At 52.3% G+C, this 20,379-nt stretch overlaps 3 protein-coding genes across 6 annotated transcripts; 2 read left to right on the top strand and 1 right to left on the bottom strand.

Moving 5' to 3' along the window:
* The first annotated feature begins 3,792 nt into the window (after positions 1–3,792).
* On the top strand, positions 3,793–8,843 carry DPAGT1 (dolichyl-phosphate N-acetylglucosaminephosphotransferase 1). Of its 2 annotated transcripts, none has more exons than XM_043579578.1 (9): positions 3,793–4,198; positions 4,535–4,655; positions 4,829–5,042; positions 5,283–5,429; positions 6,907–6,991; positions 7,355–7,543; positions 7,852–7,939; positions 8,099–8,254; positions 8,333–8,843. In XM_043579578.1, the coding sequence occupies exons 1-9, from the start codon at positions 4,038–4,040 to the stop codon at positions 8,396–8,398; spliced, it is 1,227 nt and encodes a 408-aa protein (XP_043435513.1). In that variant the 5' UTR covers positions 3,793–4,037; the 3' UTR covers positions 8,399–8,843. The 2 variants fall into 2 exon arrangements, with proteins under 2 accessions (XP_043435513.1, XP_043435514.1); XM_043579579.1 differs by having other exon boundaries at positions 3,818–4,198; positions 4,922–5,042; positions 8,099–8,256.
* A 669-nt stretch (positions 8,844–9,512) lies between these two features.
* Positions 9,513–10,893, top strand: LOC122483052 (histone H2AX). Its single transcript, XM_043579583.1, has one exon. It carries the CDS (start codon positions 9,649–9,651, stop codon positions 10,078–10,080), a length of 432 nt encoding a protein of 143 aa, XP_043435518.1. The 5' UTR covers positions 9,513–9,648; the 3' UTR covers positions 10,081–10,893.
* Positions 10,894–11,211: 318 nt separating this feature from the next.
* Positions 11,212–19,303, bottom strand: HMBS (hydroxymethylbilane synthase). Of its 3 annotated transcripts, none has more exons than XM_043579580.1 (15): positions 19,116–19,303; positions 16,032–16,079; positions 15,811–15,864; positions 15,410–15,482; positions 14,905–14,954; positions 14,764–14,819; positions 14,305–14,382; positions 14,014–14,091; positions 13,815–13,890; positions 12,873–12,986; positions 12,583–12,621; positions 12,238–12,357; positions 11,943–11,996; positions 11,750–11,836; positions 11,212–11,652 (listed from the first exon to the last, which is right to left on the bottom strand). In XM_043579580.1, the coding sequence occupies exons 1-15, from the start codon at positions 19,146–19,148 to the stop codon at positions 11,479–11,481; spliced, it is 1,134 nt and encodes a 377-aa protein (XP_043435515.1). In that variant the 5' UTR covers positions 19,149–19,303; the 3' UTR covers positions 11,212–11,478. The 3 variants fall into 3 exon arrangements, with proteins under 3 accessions (XP_043435515.1, XP_043435517.1, XP_043435516.1); XM_043579582.1 differs by having other exon boundaries at positions 16,036–16,079; XM_043579581.1 differs by lacking the exon at positions 16,032–16,079.
* Positions 19,304–20,379: the final 1,076 nt, after the last annotated feature.

Here is a 20,379-nt window from a genome sequence, read left to right as displayed (position 1 = left end):
GGACCCAGGAACACCCTATTAACCTCCTTGCCCGCGTGGGTTTGTTCTGGAGATATTTCCCAAGCCTGGGGCTGCTTCTGTTTTTAAAAATAATATATTTCCATAGTAACAGCTCTTGCCCATGGAGCACGTGTAGAAGAGGTGGTAATGAGAAGGGAGCTGGCAGCGTAGCACTGGACTATCAATAGATTCAGCCAAAACATGTGATGCCATCCAAATATGTGATACCCCAACAAGTGCACACACATACAAAATGATGCTGTGGGTACACTCTGGCCTCAGGATCGATCCCTTTTCCTGGATTTAAGGGAGGAGATTCCATCCCTATGGGACAGGAGCTTGTCATTTCCTTCTGGAGGGAGAGGAAGGAAACTCTTGCAACAGAATTAAAAGGAAGCCCCATTCCCCAAGAGGCCCTTCTCCATGTACATATGGCAAAGTGTTCAGCACACAGGGTAACAGGGTAGGTATTAATCTCCCTCCCAAATCCAGTCAGTAGTCCAAAGAAGGAGTATCTGGGAATAAACAATGCCTTCTAAAGTGCAGGGCTGCAGAGTTAGGCAGAATCTGGCAGGTCAGCAACAGGGTTCCTGAGCCAGAGGAGGTGGTGGGGTAGCCTGGGATGCTGGGAATTCACTGTAAGAAATGATGGGGGGATGGTTGGTAATGGACTAACCTTGCTGTCGTCCTGCCCATGCATGCGTCATCACTGGACACCAAAAATGATGAAAGATTCCTAGAATGTGGTTTTTTTAAAGTTTATTAAATTTTTAGTTTTTATTTAATTTTTATCTTTTTTAGTAATCACTCAACGTGAGGCTCAAACTCATGCCCTCAAGATAAGAGTCGCATGCTCTTCGGCTTGAGCCAGCCAGGTGCCCCTAGAATGTTTCTAAAAGACATGAAACGAAGGGAAGAAAGAATCCCAGGCAGGCTCCGCATGGCCAGTGCAGAGCCCAAAGTGGGGCTTGAACTCACGAACTGTAAGACCATGACCCAAGCCAAAATCAAGAGTTGGCCGCTTAACCGACTGAGCCACCAGGCGCCCCTGTCATTTAAAAAAGTCTAACAGAAAATATTCCATTATGCATGTCAACACTAAGAATTTCTATACTGTTTCCATCTTTTGAAAACTCATTTCGGGGCGCCTGGGTGGCTCAGTTGGTTAAGCGTCCGACTTCGGCTCAGGTCATGATCTCGCAGTCTGTGGGTTCAAGCCCCGCGTCGGGGTCTGTGCTGACAGCTCGGAGCCCGGAGCCTGTTTCAGATTCTGTGTCTCCCCCTCTCTCTCTGACTCTCCCCTATTCAAGCTCTGTCTCTCTCTGTCTCAAAAATAAATAAACGTTAAAAAAAATGTTTTAAATAAAACTCATTTCATCTCAATTGAATGGGAGATCTTGGGGCTTGCTTTCAGCTAACAACTTTTGATATACTGATAGGGGAGAGATGGGAAGAAAAGAAAAACGTAGCTCAGCTGCCTGGAAAGAGCCTGGATCCTGCAAGTGTCATTGCCTAGACTATCCAAAGCTGTCTCATGGACTTTGTAGGCACTATAAAACATTTTTGGGACAGGCTTTGACAGGGAATCAGACTTAACAATAGATTGGCCTTGCTCACTGGGAGGTGCTCAGGGCCCCCTAGTAGGAGACATGCATCTGAGATATTGTCTCCTTAGCCCAAGAAACCGGCAGAAGCTACTGACGACTCACCTCATCTGTAAGTTCTAGGACCAGCTTCGGCGTTCAGGCAAATGCTTTGAACTTTAACGAGGAAAGCCACAAAATTTCAAGTGTGGCCAAGTCCTGTGTTTGTTTCTCCTAACTAGTCTGATAATCAACTGGGCATTTACCATCATGGGTACAAAAATGTTGAGATTATAACGTAAGTACCCAAGTAACCATTTTCTGATGGTAAACATGTATATTGGATGAAAAATCCCTAGTGTCTTGACGTTGAACAAGCCCCCCCCCCCAACCCTGTTCCAGTGGGGGTTGCAGGGGGGGTGGGGGGTTGGCTAATGATCTCTGGAGAAGAAAGAGTCAAATGTTCCCAATGCCAGGTTGGGAAGGAAGATTTATTAGGACTGAACTAATAAAAAAGGAAATAGATACACTGTCCCTCAAACCTCCAGGGAGTCTCAACCTACTCCTGATCAACAAGATAACTAAATGCTGCCTCCTCTGAGGCTCCCACAAGCTCCTCCTTTCCACCTGCTCCTGGAGTCTCACTTTCCCTATTTGGGAGGCCCTTCCACCCTTCCCACCGACTGAAATCTTTGGAGATGCTACTCTTCAACATCCTCTCACCTCCCCCTAATTGCTCTGTGTGCTCCTATTGTGATTTGGCCCTCTTTCAAGACCCAGACTCATTGTGTGTGATGATGCCTTGTATACAGATATCTGTGTGTCCTTAGCCCCATGGGGATCCCCTTAGAACAGAAAACACTCACCTCTGGGGAGTTTCCAGTCTGAGAGGCACCGATACACACACACACACACACACACACACACACACACACAGAGAGAGAGAGAGAAACACTACCAGTGGAATAACAAGTACTTACAATCTGGTGGAATACTATCAAGTACATTACTGGGATTACTTTATATATATAAAATATATTTTATACAGAGATGAGTTTTTTCTTGCTAATTACAGCTGCCTTCAAGTCGAAGGGACATTTCACACCTGGTTTTGAGAGACAGGAGAGACCATCTTTGGCCCCGAAAGTCAACCTGCCTCTGACTCCTGGTGAGCACCATTTTTGAGAGTGGACAAAGTGAGGGGATACTTGAGTTGTCTTTGTACTCCCTGGTGGCGATTTCCTCTCTGTGGAATGTAAATCATTTTCCACTGAAAGCCTGCTGGTGAATGAAAGGGAAGAAACGGGGGAACCGTTATCTGCAAGGAAACAGGTGCCAAGGAAAAGGCATGGTAACCTAGAGGAAGAAACCTGACTGGCAGTTCCTCAGGCCCACAGGAAACCACGTGTGGGGCTCAGCCTCCTGCTTCCTTAGCTCTTTCCAATGCCGCCTTCCAGCTCCACCTCTTAGGTTTGGGAGCTTGGCACAATGCAGTGTTCCAGGACTAAGGAAAGTCAAGTACCAGGTTGAATTCAAGACCTGAGGGCACTCTCAGTCCCTTCAGTGGTTAAGTGCCCCGCTGGGTTGCCCGGCAATTAACAGCTTCGGCGGGGGTAGAAGGCGGGTGGGACTTTGAAAGAAGAGTACCTGAATCAAGGACAAGAAAAACATGGAGTGGGAGGGAGTTTTCAAGTGTCTGGGCTTTAGAATTTACATCATCTTCCAAACTGTAGTTGCGTTTCCAGGAGCCAAGCTGCTTTTACCTTGGCTTCCGACTACGTTGGCAACAAGTTTTCTACCAGGGGCAGGGGTGCTCCTCATCCTCGTCCCTCCTGCCCTTCCCCTTGCCTCCAGGAGCCATCTTCCCGGCTCCAGAGGTACCCCAGAGGAAACGCGGGGTACTGGCCCTTTAAATGTGACCTGAGGCGGCCGGCCGGCCTAAAACTGACGTGGAACCAACAGAAAGCGGCGTCAGACACGTGGGACAAGGAGGTGTTCATTTTGGAACCGGGCAAGGAATTTTTCCGCTTTGGGCTGTACACCTTTAATATGGTCTTAGGAAAGTATACACTCTTGTTTGTCTTTTTAATTACTTTCCCAATACCCTCGTGGAGACTCAACTCTCGAATAAAAGGCTGAAGTTTAAAATAACACTCCGGTTCCCGCTCTCGTGCCCGCATTAAAAATGGCCGCCGCCGCCTCCCACAACGCTAGTTGCTCTGCGAGCAAGATCCGGGAGGAAACCGTGGGACTGCAAATGCAGTGGGGCCACAAGCGAGGTTGCTCTATAGAGGCCCGCCGGAGTCCCGAGGGTGGCTCAAGTCGGAGTTGTTGGGTTTCGCTCAGGCGGCTGTGGGAAGACGCAGCCACTTCCCCCTGCTGAGGGCCGAGGGCTCCCGCCCAGCTTGCCCTTTAGCTGCGGAGGCGGCGGAACGGGCCCCCTGGCTGGTCATCATGTGGGCCTTCCCCGAGTTGCCGATGCCGCTGCTGGTGAATTTGTTCGGCTCGCTGCTGGGATTTGTGGCCACAGTCACCCTCATCCCCGCCTTCCGTGGCCACTTCATCGCCGCGCGCCTCTGTGGCCAGGACCTCAACAAAATCGGCCAGCAGCAAATGTGAGCGGCGGCACCCTGGTCCCGGGCGGGAGGCAAGGGCAGAGGAAAAGGGTGGGCCGGGCAACGGCGGGAACTGGGGTGCCTGAGCGCGGAGACGGAACGCTAACTCCGCAGAGAGCTCCGGGCTCTGGGAGGTGAAGGGCAGAGCTAGTTAACATCGGGAAGGGATGTAGTGGTTTGGGGGACCCTCGTGTGTATCAGGCACTCCAGCACTGGTGCCCTTCCCCCCTTCCCCATTAGATTGCTGTGATGCCTGCACTAGTGAGTGACCACGCCCCCTTTCCTTCTTCCTCCCCCCCCCCCCCCCCGCCCACCCCTTTTGCTGCTGGGCCACAGCCCAGAGTCCCAGGGAGTGATCAGCGGTGCTGTTTTCCTTATCATCCTCTTCTGCTTCATCCCTTTCCCTTTCCTGAACTGCTTTGTGGAGGAGCAGTGTAAAGCCTTCCCGCACCATGAAGTAAGTGGGTGAGTGGGGGCGGTTGCTTGTTGGCTGGGGGCTGGCAGCTACTTGAGGGAGTCGGGGTTATTTGGGTTTGGGTTGAGGGGCTGAGGAACGAGCGCAAAGACAGGAATTTTTGAAAGGCGAAGTGGGAGTAGGCTTGAGCTGTGACCTGCCCGAGCCTCCCCCAGTTTGTGGCCCTGATAGGTGCGCTCCTTGCCATCTGCTGCATGATTTTCCTGGGCTTTGCGGACGATGTACTGAATCTGCGCTGGCGCCATAAGCTGCTGCTGCCTACAGCTGCCTCACTACCTCTTCTCATGGTCTATTTCACCAACTTTGGCAACACGACCGTTGTGGTACCCAAGCCCTTCCGTCCAATTCTTGGGCTGCATCTGGACTTGGGTGAGTAACCCTGCCGCTGCTGACCCTGTGGCCTCTACTTTAGGGCACCTTACGCTGGGAGATACCTAGCAGAGCATCCTTCCTGATGCTCCAGATTCTCCCCTAAGTATCCCTGTCTTGTCCCTGTGTCGTCTCAGATCCTTTCTGTTGCTTCTGTACTTTTTCCTCGCCACTCGTCTCTGAAGAATACCTTTAAACCCTCATTTCTATGAGTGGCACACTCCTGTCTTCCTCCCCCAGGGATCCTGTACTACGTCTACATGGGGCTGCTGGCCGTGTTCTGTACCAATGCCATCAATATCTTAGCAGGAATTAATGGCCTAGAGGCTGGCCAGTCGCTAGTCATTTCTGCTTCTATCATTGTCTTCAATCTGGTGGAGCTGGAAGGTAGGTGGGATTGGGGAGTAGGGAGAGAAGTCTGAGTGTTGAGGAACTTGCCTGATATCTGGCTTGGGGAGGTTAGGGGAAAAAGCAATATATTCAGATTTATTAAATGTGAGAAAAATAGCTGCCCTGTCCTTTATAGCTGGGTTGGCACTAATAGGTAGGTTATGGTCTTCTCCTATTGAACGTAAACAATTTCACAGAACCTCGGAATCAGACAAGGGTCACTCTGTGACACAGTAAAACAAAAACCAGATTCCTCCATAACCATGTCTGAATATAGACAAACTGCAAGAACACTGTGCATTCATAAAAACGACTAAGACCTCCCTCTTCTGGCCAACATGGGCAGTTGCTGCTGCTTTCTGATAACTCAGTTCCTGCTAATTCTTAGAAAAAATTAAGATACTCAATCACAGAATCACTTCTACTGACAGCACCCAGTCTAGGGCAAAGCTCTGCCTCCTTGCTTCGTCCAGAATTACTTAAATCCTATAATAGGTGCCTCTTACTGAGGCATCCCCTGGTTGCCTGTGATGTGTGGTCTCCAATGTCTCCCTTATTATAAGTCAGTAAACCCAGCTTTGACTACAGGTGTGTTTCTGGTGGTCTTTGGCTGATGGATATCAGTAAGTGCCTTTTAAAACTAACTACTTTTAGGGGCATCTAGGTAGCTCAGTAGGTTAAGCGTCCGACTCCATTTTGGCTCAGGTCATGATCTCACAGTTCACGGGATGGAGCCTGTCATCAGGCTCTGTGCTGACAGTGCAGATCCTACTTGGGATTCTCTCTCTCCCTTTCTGTCTGCTGTTTCCCTGTTCGTTCTCTCAAAATAAACTTCAAAAACAAAAAAAAACTAACCACTTAAAAAAATTTTTCTTAATGTTTTTATTTATTTTTGAGAGACAGAGAGTGCAAGCTGGGGAGGGGCAGAGAGAGGGAGACACAGAATCTGAAGCAGGCTCCAGGCTGTGAGCTGTTAGCACAGAGCCCAATGTGGGGCTCAAACTTGTGAACCACGAAATCATGACCTGGGCCGAAGTCGTACACTCAACTGACTGAGCCACCCAGGCGCCCCAAAACCAACCACTTTTAAAACATGATCTCATTTAAGCTTTATAACATGTGGCACGTATTCTCATCAACCGTATTTTACATTTGAGGAAACTGAGGGTTAGAAAATTTAAATGGTCATGATCAAAGTCACACAGTTAGGAAGTAAAGCTGATATATCAAACCTCGGTGTGAATGATCTAAACCCATTTGAAGACAGCAACTCATTTAGGAGGGGTTCATGAACAAGGTGGAATATTAGGAGTTGCCTGGGTGACATAAAAGGGGTAGTGTGTTCTTGAATGTGACTGGGAAGAGGTGGAGAATACAGCTTGGAACAGAACTTAAGAGACAGACAAAAATAGGACCAAGGTATGCAGGGGAAATACCTATCAACTTGTGCTTTCTTTTTCCCCTGCTTCCAAAGGTGATTATCGGGATGATCATGTCTTTTCCCTCTACTTCATGATACCCTTTTTTTTCACCACTTTGGGATTGCTCTACCATAACTGGTAAGTAGGCCTGCGGCTAGGGGTGATAACTATTTGAATATGTAGCAAGTATGGTCCTGATCATGACCCACCTCCTGCTGGAGAGGCTACACCTGTACACACCTGCAGTGAGTGTTTTCCGGGTCTTTAGTCGGTAATATTCTTCAATCACTCTCTATCCAATCATAGTTAGGGACAAGTGCTATAGAGCCCCCAGAAAGAAATGAACTCAGGGCTTTGGGTTCTGGACAGTTGCTGAAAGCGCTGGAGTCTCCTCTGGGCCAGAACTAGAGTCAGGGCTAGCCCAGGGCCCAGGGTACGTGATGTGCGAGAAAAGATTGGTAGTGCCTCCTGCCCCTGGCTCAGATCCTCTCCCCCACACAGGTACCCATCACGGGTGTTTGTGGGAGATACCTTCTGTTACTTTGCTGGCATGACCTTTGCCGTGGTGGGCATCTTGGGACACTTCAGCAAGACCATGCTACTCTTCTTCATGCCCCAGGTGTTCAACTTCCTCTACTCACTGCCTCAGCTCCTGCATATCATACCCTGCCCTCGCCACCGTATGCCCAGGTAGCCACTTTGGGGCTTGAAAGGGACATCATAGCTTTTTCACTCGGGATGCAGAAAAGCCAGCCTTACACATATGCTGTGCAAAGGGAGTGGGCCCAAAGAAGGGCTAACTCTGGCCATGTGGTTAGCTCTTATAAATTACAGAGCACGTTTACCTACATAATCTGATCAGCTCTGATCACACAGTAGTAAGCAGAGCCAGAAGATCTTAGGTTGGTTTCCACATTCAGTGCTCTTCCTATTAATTGGCCACAGTGAGGAGAGTTCTTGTAGTGGCCCAGTCACATAAAGCTCTCTTCCCCCTGCAGACTCAATACCAAGACAGGCAAACTGGAGATGAGCTATTCCAAGTTCAAGACCAAGAGCCTCTCTTTCTTGGGCACCTTTATTCTAAAGGTAACAGGGTAACAAGGAGGTAAGGCTCTAGGCCGCCATCTGGAATTCAGGGACTGGGGAACCTAGGCTGGCATCAGATCCAAGGGGAGTTTGGAAGCATGAAGCAGATCCCCATTGCTGAAGCATGGTTGATGTTCTCTCCACCTCTGATCCTTCCAGGTAGCAGAGAGTCTCCAGCTAGTGACCGTGCACCAGAATGAGAATGAGGACGGTGCCTTCACAGAGTGTAACAACATGACCCTCATCAACTTGGTACTTAAGGTCTTCGGGCCCATGCATGAGAGGAACCTGACCCTGCTGCTGCTGCTGCTCCAGGTGTGGTTGGGGAAGGGCTTAACACTGCCTTGTGTCCCCTTTTCCAGGGTTCTGACTCTAGTGTGTTTCCCCTCACAGATCCTCGGCAGTGCTGTCACCTTCTCCATTCGGTACCAGCTTGTCCGGCTCTTCTACGATGTCTGAGTCTTCTGATCATTGCCCTGTACTGCACGGTCTGCAGGGTTCCTGACTCAGGCCCACCACCTCTTTCTGGACGCGAAATGCCTCCTGGCCAGGCCTCTCCCACCTTTCATTCTCCTCCAGATTTTGTACTTAGCATTTCCTTTCTGCTGTGATTATTGACATCTAACGACTGTGGATTGGATTTTGGCTATGGCTTCCTTCAACCTGCCACTCTCCCTCTCCATCCTGTCTTTGCAGCCTCCGAAGGTGGGATACTGCAGCTTTTATGCAGTTATCCACAACTCTGACTCTGAAGGAATATGTTGGGCCTGAGAATAGAACCCTGGCTGGGGATAGGGACACGGGCTTGAAGATCACTTGATATCTGACTATAAGTATTCTGATCAGTAAGAGCAGACTGGGGGGCCAGATGCTTCCAGTGGTGACAATAAAGTGTTGTCTTTTTCTTGTTGTTCCGGTAGGTGTATTTCCTATATGGGCATTTTAGGGTAGATTGGGAGGGTGGGTGGAGGCACCTCCTTCAAGAGGATGCCTCTCTCTCGGCCCCGTCCCTTTTCTTTCAGTGTATCGGGAAGTGAACAAAGAACGGAGACTGGATAGAATATGTTGAATAAATATTGAAGTCCCGCTACTTCAGGTAGCGGAAAGGCCATAAGATTGGACTTACCTGCCCTCTGGTGTGGGGTAGAATTGGGGTGGCGGGCGCGTCTTATTTATTCCCTCTTCAGCTTTACCTTTGCAGGATGGGAGGAGGGAGAAAAAAGAGGGTGACCAAACCTGGAAGGGGAGGCAGTGGTGTTGACCCCTTGCCGTGAAAACTCCTAGGCCCGCAAAGATTTCCCAGAGGCTCTTGAGGTGGCTCAGACTCCACCCTCTTTGTCTTCCGGTTCTGGGCTCCAGCTGGAGCGTTTAAATCTGGCGCCCTTCACATAGATTGGCTACATCAGGGAGTGGCTGGCTGGCTGCGTGCTACCACTCCTCCTCCCCTTTTTCCCCGGGCAAAAGGTTTTCAAATTCGACCAATCGGCGGGCGCGCTCCCTCAGTCGTGGCACGTCACTGAAGGGTTAACTGCAACCAACCGGAGGCGGGTATTAGAGAAAAGGGCCAATCAGGAGGGCGCGGGGGTGTGCCCTGGGGGCTTATAAGGGCGGCCCCTGGGCGCGCGCGGCAGCAGTTGGACTGCGGCGGGCGGCTGTTCTTTGGCCTTTTGGTAGGCGTCCCTCTTCACCGCTTTTCTACCTCGCGCAGCATGTCGGGCCGTGGCAAGACGGGCGGCAAGGCCCGAGCCAAGGCCAAATCGCGCTCGTCGCGCGCCGGCCTCCAGTTTCCAGTGGGCCGCGTGCACCGGCTGCTGCGGAAGGGCCACTACGCCGAACGGGTTGGCGCCGGCGCCCCTGTGTACCTGGCGGCCGTGCTGGAGTACCTCACCGCGGAGATCCTGGAGCTGGCGGGCAACGCGGCCCGCGACAACAAGAAGACGCGGATCATCCCCCGCCACCTGCAGCTGGCCATCCGCAACGACGAGGAGCTCAACAAGCTGCTGGGCGGCGTGACGATCGCCCAGGGAGGCGTCCTGCCCAACATCCAGGCCGTGCTGCTGCCCAAGAAAACCAGCGCCACCGTGGGGCCGAAGGCGCCGGCGGGCGGCAAGAAGGCCACCCAGGCCTCTCAGGAGTACTGAGGGGAGCCCGCGTCGCAGCCGGCCCCCCATGCCACCACAAAGGCCCTTTTAAGGGCCACCACAGCCCTCACGGAAAGAGCTGAGCCACGTCGGGCTCGGGGCGGGAGGCCGCGGCGCTCGGCTCCCCCTCCCGCGTTGTCGTCGCCGCCGCCGCCGCCCGGCCCACCCCTCCCCCGCGCGGGCTCGCGGGTCCTCGCTCTCGGGCCGAGGGGCGGCCCCGCTCGCCTGGCGCAGAGACCAGAGAGCTGCGGCTGGGAGGGGGCTGGGGGCGCGCACCTGCTCTCCGCGGCGCCCGTGACTCAGCCGCGCCGGCCCCGGAACAGCCGGTGGGCTGCGGTGAGGCCGCGGTGCCTTCTGGAAGAGCCGCTCGCAGCTCTGACGCAGGGCTGAGGCGCGCGCCGGGGCCGGGACTCTATCGCACGCGGTGCAGGAAAGACCCATCGCCGTTCGTCCTGGCAGCCCCCCTGGCTCCCGCCTCCTTCGCCCGGGGGGCCGGCCCGCGGCGGGGAATGGGCGGGGAGCCCGGGTTTGCGGGCCGTGGGGGACCGCAGGAGGTGTGCGCGCGCCCGCGGTGTGACCGCCGCCGGGCCCTCTGGCTCCGCCGCTCGCCCCACTTCGCTTCCGGCGACTACTCTACCGGGCCACGCGCCTCGTACCGGCACCGGCCCGTGAGTCCCCGTCTGCACTGAGCCTCCGATAGCTTCGGAACTGGAATTTTGCAGCTATAACCCATCCAAGACTAGTACCTTACATGTTGGGGAGTTTCAGATGGACTAATTTTGTTTATTAAAGGATTGTTTTTTAAAAACGCAATGTCTGTGCTCGTTCTGTACGAGTTGTAGGGTTGACTTTGTAGACTCCTATCTTCCTGAGGTCGTGGGGGCTGGTGGGGGAGGGGGGCTATCTGATACGTGGCTCACCTGATAGACACACGGGTTAGCCAGAGAGGGGCAAGTCCTAGGTTTGTCTGATCACGGCTTTCTTGGTGTTCCCTGGGAGACCATTTGTTGTTTGAAATAACTACGGTGGCAGAAACCAAAAATGTCCCAGAAGAACTTTGGACAGACGTCCCAGCCTCTAGAATGAAAGGTTTTCTGTTGGTCCTTGACTGCAACCCCACCAAAAGCAAAGTCGCCTTCAGAGCTGGTTTATTAGTTGAGTTGGTTACATTCAAAGGCTGTGGCTTGAACTTTTTCTCTAAAGAGATGAAACCCCCACCTACTGAGGAGGCAAGGCACTCACACAGCCCCAAGGTGAGGCAAGTCCCTGGGAGTCTCTGACCTTGCAGTTCAATCCTCTGGGGTAATCACTCCCCAGTTAGCAGTGAGACCGGGGCACTAGGGCTGGGATGCAGGCACTGCATTATAGCAACCCAGGCACTTGTGCCCCACAGACCAGTTAGTGGGCATCGTTAAGCTGTCGTGCAACATCCAGGATGTTCTTGGCTCCTTTGTTCAGCAACAAGCTGGCCAGGCTGATGCCCAGGTTCTCAGCAGCCAGCTGGGCTTGTCGTGGAATGTTCCGGGCAGTGATCCCCACCAGCTGTGGATCATCCTCTGGGCCATCTTCATGCTAGGTGAGGGAAGGAGGGGGGATTTGGTGAGCACAAAAGAGGAGGTAACATGCAGGTTTGTTTCTCACCCTCTCCCTCACCCTCCAGCTTTGGCACCTGGGCAGTGACACAAATGGTGGCCTGCATGGTCTCTTGCATGCTATCTGAGCCGTCTAGACTCCAGACTCCTCCTGTCAGGTACAGCTGGGAAAGAAAACAGTTATCTCAGCATATTCTGAGAGAACTGGTTAGAAACCTGGCCTCTTGTGGACAACTTGACGTGCACGGGGACAAATGTCACAGTGCTTACTTGCCCATCCTTCATAGCTGTATGCACGGCCACTGGCACACTGCAGCCTCCTTCCTGCAATGAGAAGTTGCCCGGTGAACTCCAAGGACTCTTGTGTCTCCAAGGACTCTGTCACCAGAACCCTCAGAGATAGACTTCTGAAGACATAACTGAAACAGGCAGGGGCCCAGTCCTGCCTATACATTCAAGAATGAATTACCATGAAATAAAGAGCATCAATTTGAGAAATTTCCCCCATGACTATTCCCAACTCCTCAAGTCCCCACCCCTCCAGTCCCCGGAACACAGGTCCTACCAGGTGCCTCAGGAAGGCTCGCTCGGCAATGCAGCGAAGCAGGGTCTCAGGATCATGCAATACACCCACCAGATCCAGGATGTCCTGGTCCTTGGCTCGGACTTCCACGCCCAGGGCCCCCTGAGGGAAAAACAGCCTAAGACATCAGGCCTAATCTTTCCCCAACCAATGGAGCTGAGGATGGGAACCAGCCCACCTCCACCTGCTCCCTGGGGTCTCTTTTAGCCCAGAAATCTCACAAGCCCTCCCCCTCCCTAGAAATGTTTATGCACAAGGTTGCAAGACCAGCTTTTTGGTTGAGAACAAAAGAGCACATCAACACGTGGCTTCCCGGGTCAAACATACCTGACCCACAGCATACATGCACTCCTCCGGGTGGAGTATCTGCAGGGGCAGAATAGGCACTCAAAAGGGTGGAACTGGGGGTACTAAAAGCAGACAGTAGTGAGATGGGGCTTCCCTACCACACAGAAAGCCTAGGTAGGCAAAAGTGGGGGTCTGTCCTCTGATCCCCAATCTTCCCAGCCTGGGACTCACTTCCAGCTCGTACCGTTAGAGGCAGGGTGTTCAGAAAGAGAATACAGGCAGGAACAGGGGGACGATTAACTAGGGATGGAGAAGGGACAGCCCCTTACCTGTCCCACCCGGTGCTGCCAGCCCATGCGCTGCAGGCCAGCTGCAGCCAGGATGATGGCACTGAACTCCTGAAATTCATCCAGCTTCCGAAGGCGTGTGTTGAGATTTCCCCGCTGTGCAGAGACACTAAGGACCACAAGCGCCGGGCAGTTTGGAGCCTCATGCTGCTGCCCCCCCTGCCTGAGTCCTTCTGTATCCAACTAGCATCTCACCTTTAGTTTTCAGCTTACTGATAACAGCTAACGTTTACTTAATTACTAACACTTAATTGCTACATACCAGACACTGATCTAAAGTGCTTTGCATACATCTATTTAATTTTCACAATCCTATGGGGTAGGTATTATAATTATTTCCATTTTACAGATGAGGGAAATGATACAGACAGGTTGAATAACTTGCCTGAGATTACAAGATCTCTGGGAAGCATTCCCCGACCCCCAAGTCTGTGTTTATCGATGTTCCAGCTAGAAGCTTCTAGAGAATTCCCTACTTCGTGCACTGGAGCACTCAACATGTACTATTTTGAAAATCAGCTTTATGAAACATTCGATATATTTAGAACATCAAAATATAGTAGAATATGAAACAAAAATGGAAGCACCCTCCACCTCCCCTGTTCCCCAGTAATCACTGTTCAGTATCACTCTGTATTATCAATGCCTGTTTGTCTCCAGGCAAAAATGTAAACCTCTATAAGCAAGGACATCGTTGGTCTCACCACTATCCCCAGTACCAGGCACTGGCCTGGGGCTAAGAAAACAAAAGGATTAGGGATGGATGGATGGATGGATGGATGGATGGATGGATGGGTAGATGGACAAATAAGGCAGACAGTGGAGGACAGACCTGCTGGTCCATGGTCCACTTCCTCTGGAAGTGGCCCCATGGACCTCATCATCCTCCCTGGCTACCGCCCCCTCCCTCCTCTGAAAGGATACAATGCTCTTGAACTCCAGGTGTGGGAACTTTCTCTGCAGCTGGGCCGCCCTCCGCAGGGAGCTGGTTCCCACCACACTGTTCAGAGAGAGGGTGTAAAATGAGATTTAACCCAAGAAAGGCATGGTTCCTTTCCTCCTCCTCTTAGCCCTCTGTCTTCTGTGCATGTCCCACCGGGATGTCTATCTGGGCCCCACTCACCTCTTCTCTGGCAAGGTTTCTAGGGTCTTCCCAACAAATTTTGGGTGAAAGACAACGGCATCATAGGGGTTCTCCCGCCTGGAGATGGAGGAAAAGTCACAGAATGAGAAAGAGCTCTCAGTTAAGGTCACTTCCAGGGTCTCTTGATAGCCAACTAACTGGCATTTTCTGTTTTTGGCCATGCCTGACACCCCTCAGCCGTAGAGGCAGAGGGTAGCGTCCCAAAGGGAAAAGCAAAGGTCAACACGATGCCTACCCCCCTACCCATCCCCCGACTCGCAGCGTTCTTACTTGCAGATGGCTCCAATGGTGAAGCCAGGAGGAAGCACAGTGGGCAGGTCCTTCAGGGAGTGAACGACTAAGTCCACTCTAAAGAGACGGGAGAGGGAGGCTAGGAGAAGGGATCCCAGCAGCAGGCCCCCACCCCTCCTCTACCTACACCTGCCTCTACTTCAGTGGTGTGCTTAGAGTACGTTAGGAAGCAGGCACGTCTAAGACCTCAGGACCCTGAGACCCGCTCCTCCCCACCCTCCCTCCTGTCCCCAATGCCCCAGCCAATCCTGCCCTCCAGGCAGCCAGATGGCTAGGAACCAGGACACTCCCCTTTTGTGAGGTCTGAAAAACCCACATATGAGCCTCCTTCTAGCCAAGGGTTGAAGCCCCCCAGTCTAGCTGATATCCAGCTCTGATGTGCACTGGGGTCCCAGTGAGAGACTGGGACGGAACCATGCTCTCCCGTCTTTCACATACTCATTCTTTTCCAGCGCGTGTTCTAGCTCCTTGGTAAACAGGCTCTTCTCGCCAATCTGCCGGTCAAGAAAAAGCCTCAGAGTGAATCTTTTGGGGGAAGGAAAGAGAAAGGAGGGAAAGGGATTGGGGGGAATACGTTACCTTAGAGAGCGCAGTATCAAGAATCTTGTCCCCTGTGGTGGACATAGCAACTGAGGAGAGAATCAGTCACATGCTCATCAATCGGCATTTAATGAGCCCCTACTGAGCCCAGCACTGTACTAAGACTCCTAATGGATACAGGCACCCCCCCACCCCCGCCCAATTCCTTGCCCTCTAGGAATGTATGATCTAGGAAGACCAGACACACTCATAAAAAGACCCAAAGCAGAAGATGCAAAATGCCAGGTTAGCCCAGGGAGTCAAAGCTAGAGGTAGGTATTCAGAGGAGGAAATGGCCCTCCAAAGTGGGGACAGCTAAGAATTCTTTTTTGGGGGGTGGGGTGGGGGAACAGCTAAGAATTCTTTTTTGGGGGGGGCGGGGGAACAGCTAAGAATTCTTAAAGGCACTGGGACCAAGCTTTGGGCCCAGGGAAAGCCAGCAGTGTTGTGTCTTCCCCTCTGGGGGGAAAGGGCTTCCCTTTAGCTTCCATTCCAGAAGACTCACCGATTTCAAACTGCAGGCCTGGGTATAAGGCTTTCAGCACTGCCACCACACTGTCTGTTTGTATGCGAGCCAGCTGGAGGCAAACACTCAGATTAGTCCTATCCTTCCCTGGCACTGCCCCGAGCTCACACCCTCACAGGGTTTGGGAGACTCGGAAGGACTTGGAGTCAGAGAGGTGGCTGAATGCCCACGTAGGAAGGAGAGGGGCCTGGCCTGGTCTGCTCAGCCCGGGGACTATATCTCCACAGAACGCAATATACCATTCTGCGTGGGATTTAACACCCAGCCCCCCACCCCCACCCCGTTTCCTCCATTCCTAACCCTCTCGGCCCCCCAGCTTGCAATACTGTGGAGCACAGAACTCTTGTGACCAACTTGCTCCGCCCCGTAACCGTACTCACCTGGCTTTTTCGGGTACCCACGCGAATCACTCTCATCTTTGGGCTGTTTTCTTCCTGCAGAAAAAGTCCCCAAGTCACAGTCCCCTCTGTTCCTCGTGTGCCTCAACACCTTGTCCAAGAACCAAAATCCCTGGCTTGGAAGAAAAGAACCTCAGCCAGCCCCTGGCCTGTGGCCAGCTGAGCCTTGGAGTGGGAAAGTACTCCGAGACTGGTCCCTTTACCTGCCTCAGCACCTTTTGCCCTCTTCGCGGATCCAGAGAAACAGAGACCTGAGGGAAGCAATAGCAGGACCCGCTGTTGCTGTTGCTGTAATAACCGGACACTGGGTCCAGAAGCCCATCCCGGCTAAGGTGGTGGGAGTGCTGCACACAGCCAGGTGGGTAAAGAGATAAGGCCCATCAGCCTGGCCACAGGGAGGGTGGGCCCTGCAGTAGGCAGGGGCAGGGCAGCTGGGGCCTCGAGGGAACTTGCGCTGAGTCACTGAGGACAAGTTCAGTATCCATAATACAGCAGGCACAGGAGAAAGTTTCAGTGCCACCTAGATACCGAGAGCTACCCCACAAGTGCCACACCATGGATTCCCTAATCTGGCTGGAATGTAAAGGACTGGGATCAAACAGATCTTCTGTAGAGTCCAGGTGACCTTGAGCATACCATCCCATTAGTATCAGTTTGTTCATCTATAAAATGAAGAGGTTTGGACTCCAGGATTTTCTGCCGCTGATGTTTAATTTTTTTTTTTTTAATGTTTATTTATTTTTTTTTTTAATTTTTTTTTTTTCAACGTTTATTTATTTTTGGGACAGAGAAAGACAGAGCATGAACGGGGGAGGGGCAGAGAGAGAGGGAGACACAGAATCGGAAACAGGCTCCAGGCTCTGAGCCGTCAGCCCAGAGCCTGACGCGGGGCTCGAACTCACGGACCGCGAGATCGTGACCTGGCTGAAGTCGGACGCTTAACCGACTGCGCCACCCAGGCGCCCCAATGTTTATTTATTTTTGAGAGAGGGAGAGAGACGGAGCATGAGTGGGGGAGGGACAGAGAGAGAGGGAGACACAGAATCGGAAGCAGGCTCCAGGCTCCGCGCTGTCAGCGCAGAGCCCGATGCGGGGCTCAAACTCACAGACTGTGAGATAGTGACCTGAGCCGAAGTCGGACGCTTAACCAATGGAGCCACCCAGGCCCCCCGGTGCCGCTGATGTTTATAAGACTGAAAGGCTGAGCTGCCTACTGTCCATTCACCTAGAGTGCTGCCTCTGGTCTCACCAACCAGAAATATCAGGAGGTCAGTGACCAAGCTAGGAACTCAAAGGGACATGCCTCTTCCTCCTGCCAGGGCACCCTGGACAAAGGTGTTCAGTGCCTAGCAGGTAGAATTGCGTTCCTCAGTCTCAGGTCCTATTTCTTTCTAGACCAAAGAGTAGCCACTGCAGATAATGTCAACTTTCCTTATTCTGAGATCTTTAACCCATGGAGTTGTTTTGCAGGCAGGATTCTGGGGCCTCTGTTGTCGGGGATGTGACAGTTGGCTGCTCCTGGACCCTAGTCTATTGCATTGCTGTCACATCTCCCGTAAATAAACCCTAGAGACCCTGAGCAAATTAGGCTAGGCCTGAAATGCTAAATATGGCCCCTAAAATTCTGGGCCACTAGGAGCCCAGAGAAAGAAATCTATGGTCTCAGAAACTGCTGGGTTCAAACGATCCCTGCATCGATTCTGCACAGCATATTTTATTCCATTAAAAAGTTACTTACTGGGGGCGCCTGGGTAGCTCAGTTGGTTAAGCCTCTGACAGGCTCAGGTCATGATCTCACGGTTTGGGAGCTCAAGCCCCCATCAGGCTCCGTGCTGACAGCTCAGAGCCTGGAGCCTGCTTCAGGTCCTGTCTCCCTCTCTCTCTATCCTCCCCTGCTCATGCTCTCTCTCTCTCTCAAAAATAAATAAACGTTTTTCAAAAATTGGAAAAAAAAAGTTATTTATTGAACATGTATCCTATTGCTTTTAATTTTCATGACAACCTATCAGCTAGACAGGGCAGGATCTCCAGCACCATGTTATGGAAGCAACTGAGGAGTGAAATGACTTGCCCAGAGTCACACAGCTAATAATGGGCAAAAAGTTGGAGCTAGAATTTTCCTACTCCTAGTCGAAAATTTTCCTACTCCTAGTGCTCAAGAATGTGTGCAATGGTAGGGGTGCCTGGGTGGCTCAGTCGGTTAAGCCTCCGACTTCTGTTCAGGTCATGACCCCTCGGTTGGTGGGTTCCAGCCCCACATCTGGCTCTGTGCTGACAGCCTGGAGCCTGCTTCAGATTCTGTCTCCTTCTCTCTCTGTCCACCGCCCCCCCCCCCAAAATAAACATTAAAAAAATAATTAAAAAAAAGAATGTGTGCAATGGCAAAAAATCCCTCTCCTCACCAGCAGGCTGGACAACGGGAGATAAGCATTTTTTAAAATGTTTGAGAGAGAGAGACAGAGCACTGGGGGGGGGGGGGGGGGGGGGGGAAGGGCAGAGAGAATGACAGGGGCAAAGGATCAGAAGCAGGCTCTGTGATGACAGCAGAGAGCCCGATGTGGAGCTCGAACTCACAAACCGGCTGAAGTCGGACGCTTAACCGATTGAACCACCCAGGGGCCCCTGCCCATCTCTTTATCTCAGGCTAGCAGTGGCCTCCACTGGCTGTAGTCTGCATCTACACAAGCCCACAGCTCCGGCGCGGAGCTTGGGAGAGGCAGGCGCAAGGGTGGCGCCCCACCCACCATCGTAACCCTAAGGTGTGTCTCAGCTGGGGACTCTGAGTAGGCCAGGGCTGAGTGACCGCTAAAACGGAAAAAGGGGAGAAGGCGCACTTCCAAGATGTGTGTGTGCAAGTGGAAGACTTGGGGTACACTCTCCTCTCAGGATCCGAAGTGGAACATATTCCTAAAGTGGCCGAATGCTGCCTCGGCCCTGTCTCGTATAAAAGGGTCCCGATCTTGTGTAAACGAACTTATCTGGGCTGTTCGCTAAGTCTAGAGTGGATACCAGGCCCGGCGGAACCCCACCCAGATCCTCGCAGGTATGGGGGTTTCGTTCCAGACTATCCCTCCACTCTTAATCCCGCCCCCACAGCTCCCTGATCTCCCGTCCTTTCTAAGGGCAACTCAGCTACTGGTCCTTTAAAAAACTATTTCGGAAAAAAAAAAAAAATGACGGATAGTCGCTCGGACCAATAGACGACGGAGGGTGGCAACCTGGGGCCAATCGTTGCCCGGCTAGTCCGGAATGCCGAAGTTGCGAGGATCCCCGGCTCAAATACTCACCGCCGTCGCGGCCGCGTTGCCATTGTCAGACATGGCTGTGCTCAGGAGGTAGGTCCGGGAGGTGCCGCCAGGGTCCCCGGGAGTACAGGGAAGCCGGAGGTCCCGGCCAACGGGCACCAGGTGCACGCGGGGTGCGAACTCCTCCTGCAGCCTCAGACTCCGGGCTCTCCGTCACTTCCGGCGCCCGCCCCCGGAGGGGAGGACCACCCTCGGGGCGGGAATTAGAAGGATTGCGACAGACCTGACCTTACCCTTCTGTTACCGCCCCTACGCCACCCGGCTGGTGGGGACACTGGGGACCCTGTGCGCCCGTCTTCCTTGCTGGAGACCCGGGCCTATTAACCATACATTATTACTCTTACATATACCTCGTTCTGAGCCGGGAGTACTGATGGTCAATGACTAAGAGATGCTCCCCAGATTTACCCGCAGAGCAGCCCTCCGACGCCACCCAAAGGGCCAAGCCAAAGTTAGCAGGGCCCGAGAGGAAAAGTATTAACTCTAAAATGCTGCGTTTGAAGTAAAGCGTCCTTGGGTAACTTCCATGCCCCTTCCACTGGATTCAACACCTCCAGATAAGAGGATGCTGCAGAAAGTTGGTCACCCAGAATTCTACAGCTTTATCTCCTTGGCTGTGGCACAATTAGTGAAACTGATGCGGTGCTTCCTTTGTTCTATTAAAACTTCGCTCTGCCACAGCCCTGAAATAGGCAACACTCGTTATTTCTTAACTGAGGAGACTGGCTCAGAGATCAAAGGTCATGCCCCAAGAAGGGGGGCGCCTGGGTGGCTCAGTCGGGTGTCTCACTTTAGCTCTTGGCTCAGGTCATGATCTCCCAGTTCGTGGGTTGGAGTCTCATGTTGGACTCTGCTGACAGCACAGAGCCTGGAGCCTGTTATGGATTCTGTGTCTCCCTCTCTCTGCCCCTCCCCCTGCTCACACTGTGTCTCTCTCAAAAAATAAACAAACGTGAAAAAAAAGACAACCCAAGTGGGAGTGCCATTATAAATGGCACATAATTATTAGTGGGAAAAGTGCTGGAGAAAGTGCTTGTATTAATAACCATGCACTGAGTGCCCACGTGCTAACTACCACCAAGGAACTGGACACCCATTCGCGCCTCAGGCCTTCACAACAGCTATACGCGATGTTGTCATTCCTAATGTACAGACGAAGAAACAGGTTCAGAGGAGGTAAGAGACAACCTAAATCAAACTAGGATTCAAACTTAGGTCAGCGGCCCCGAAGTCTGTATTCGTAGCC

Source organism: Prionailurus bengalensis, chromosome D1 (genome assembly GCF_016509475.1).
Source record: "Prionailurus bengalensis isolate Pbe53 chromosome D1, Fcat_Pben_1.1_paternal_pri, whole genome shotgun sequence".
NCBI classification, from domain to species: Eukaryota; Metazoa; Chordata; class Mammalia; order Carnivora; family Felidae; genus Prionailurus; species Prionailurus bengalensis.
This window is presented reverse-complemented; position numbering and strand designations above follow the sequence as displayed.

Coding starts and splice junctions, on each gene's coding strand:
- DPAGT1 (XM_043579578.1), top strand. CDS start 4,038: ATGTGGGCCTTCCCCGAGTTGCCGATGCCGCTGCTGGTGAATTTGTTC. Junction 4,199..4,534: donor AAAATCGGCCAGCAGCAAAT/GTGAGCGGCGGC, acceptor GCTGGGCCACAG/CCCAGAGTCCCAGGGAGTGA. Junction 7,940..8,098: donor TGGGCACCTTTATTCTAAAG/GTAACAGGGTAA, acceptor TGATCCTTCCAG/GTAGCAGAGAGTCTCCAGCT.
- HMBS (XM_043579580.1), bottom strand. CDS start 19,148: ATGTCTGACAATGGCAACGCGGCCGCGACGGCG. Junction 15,865..16,031: donor GGCAAAAGGTGCTGAGGCAG/GTAAAGGGACCA, acceptor CTTTTTCTGCAG/GAAGAAAACAGCCCAAAGAT. Junction 14,955..15,409: donor AGGCCTGCAGTTTGAAATCG/GTGAGTCTTCTG, acceptor TTCTCTCCTCAG/TTGCTATGTCCACCACAGGG.
- LOC122483052 (XM_043579583.1), top strand. CDS start 9,649: ATGTCGGGCCGTGGCAAGACGGGCGGCAAGGCCCGAGCCAAGGCCAAA.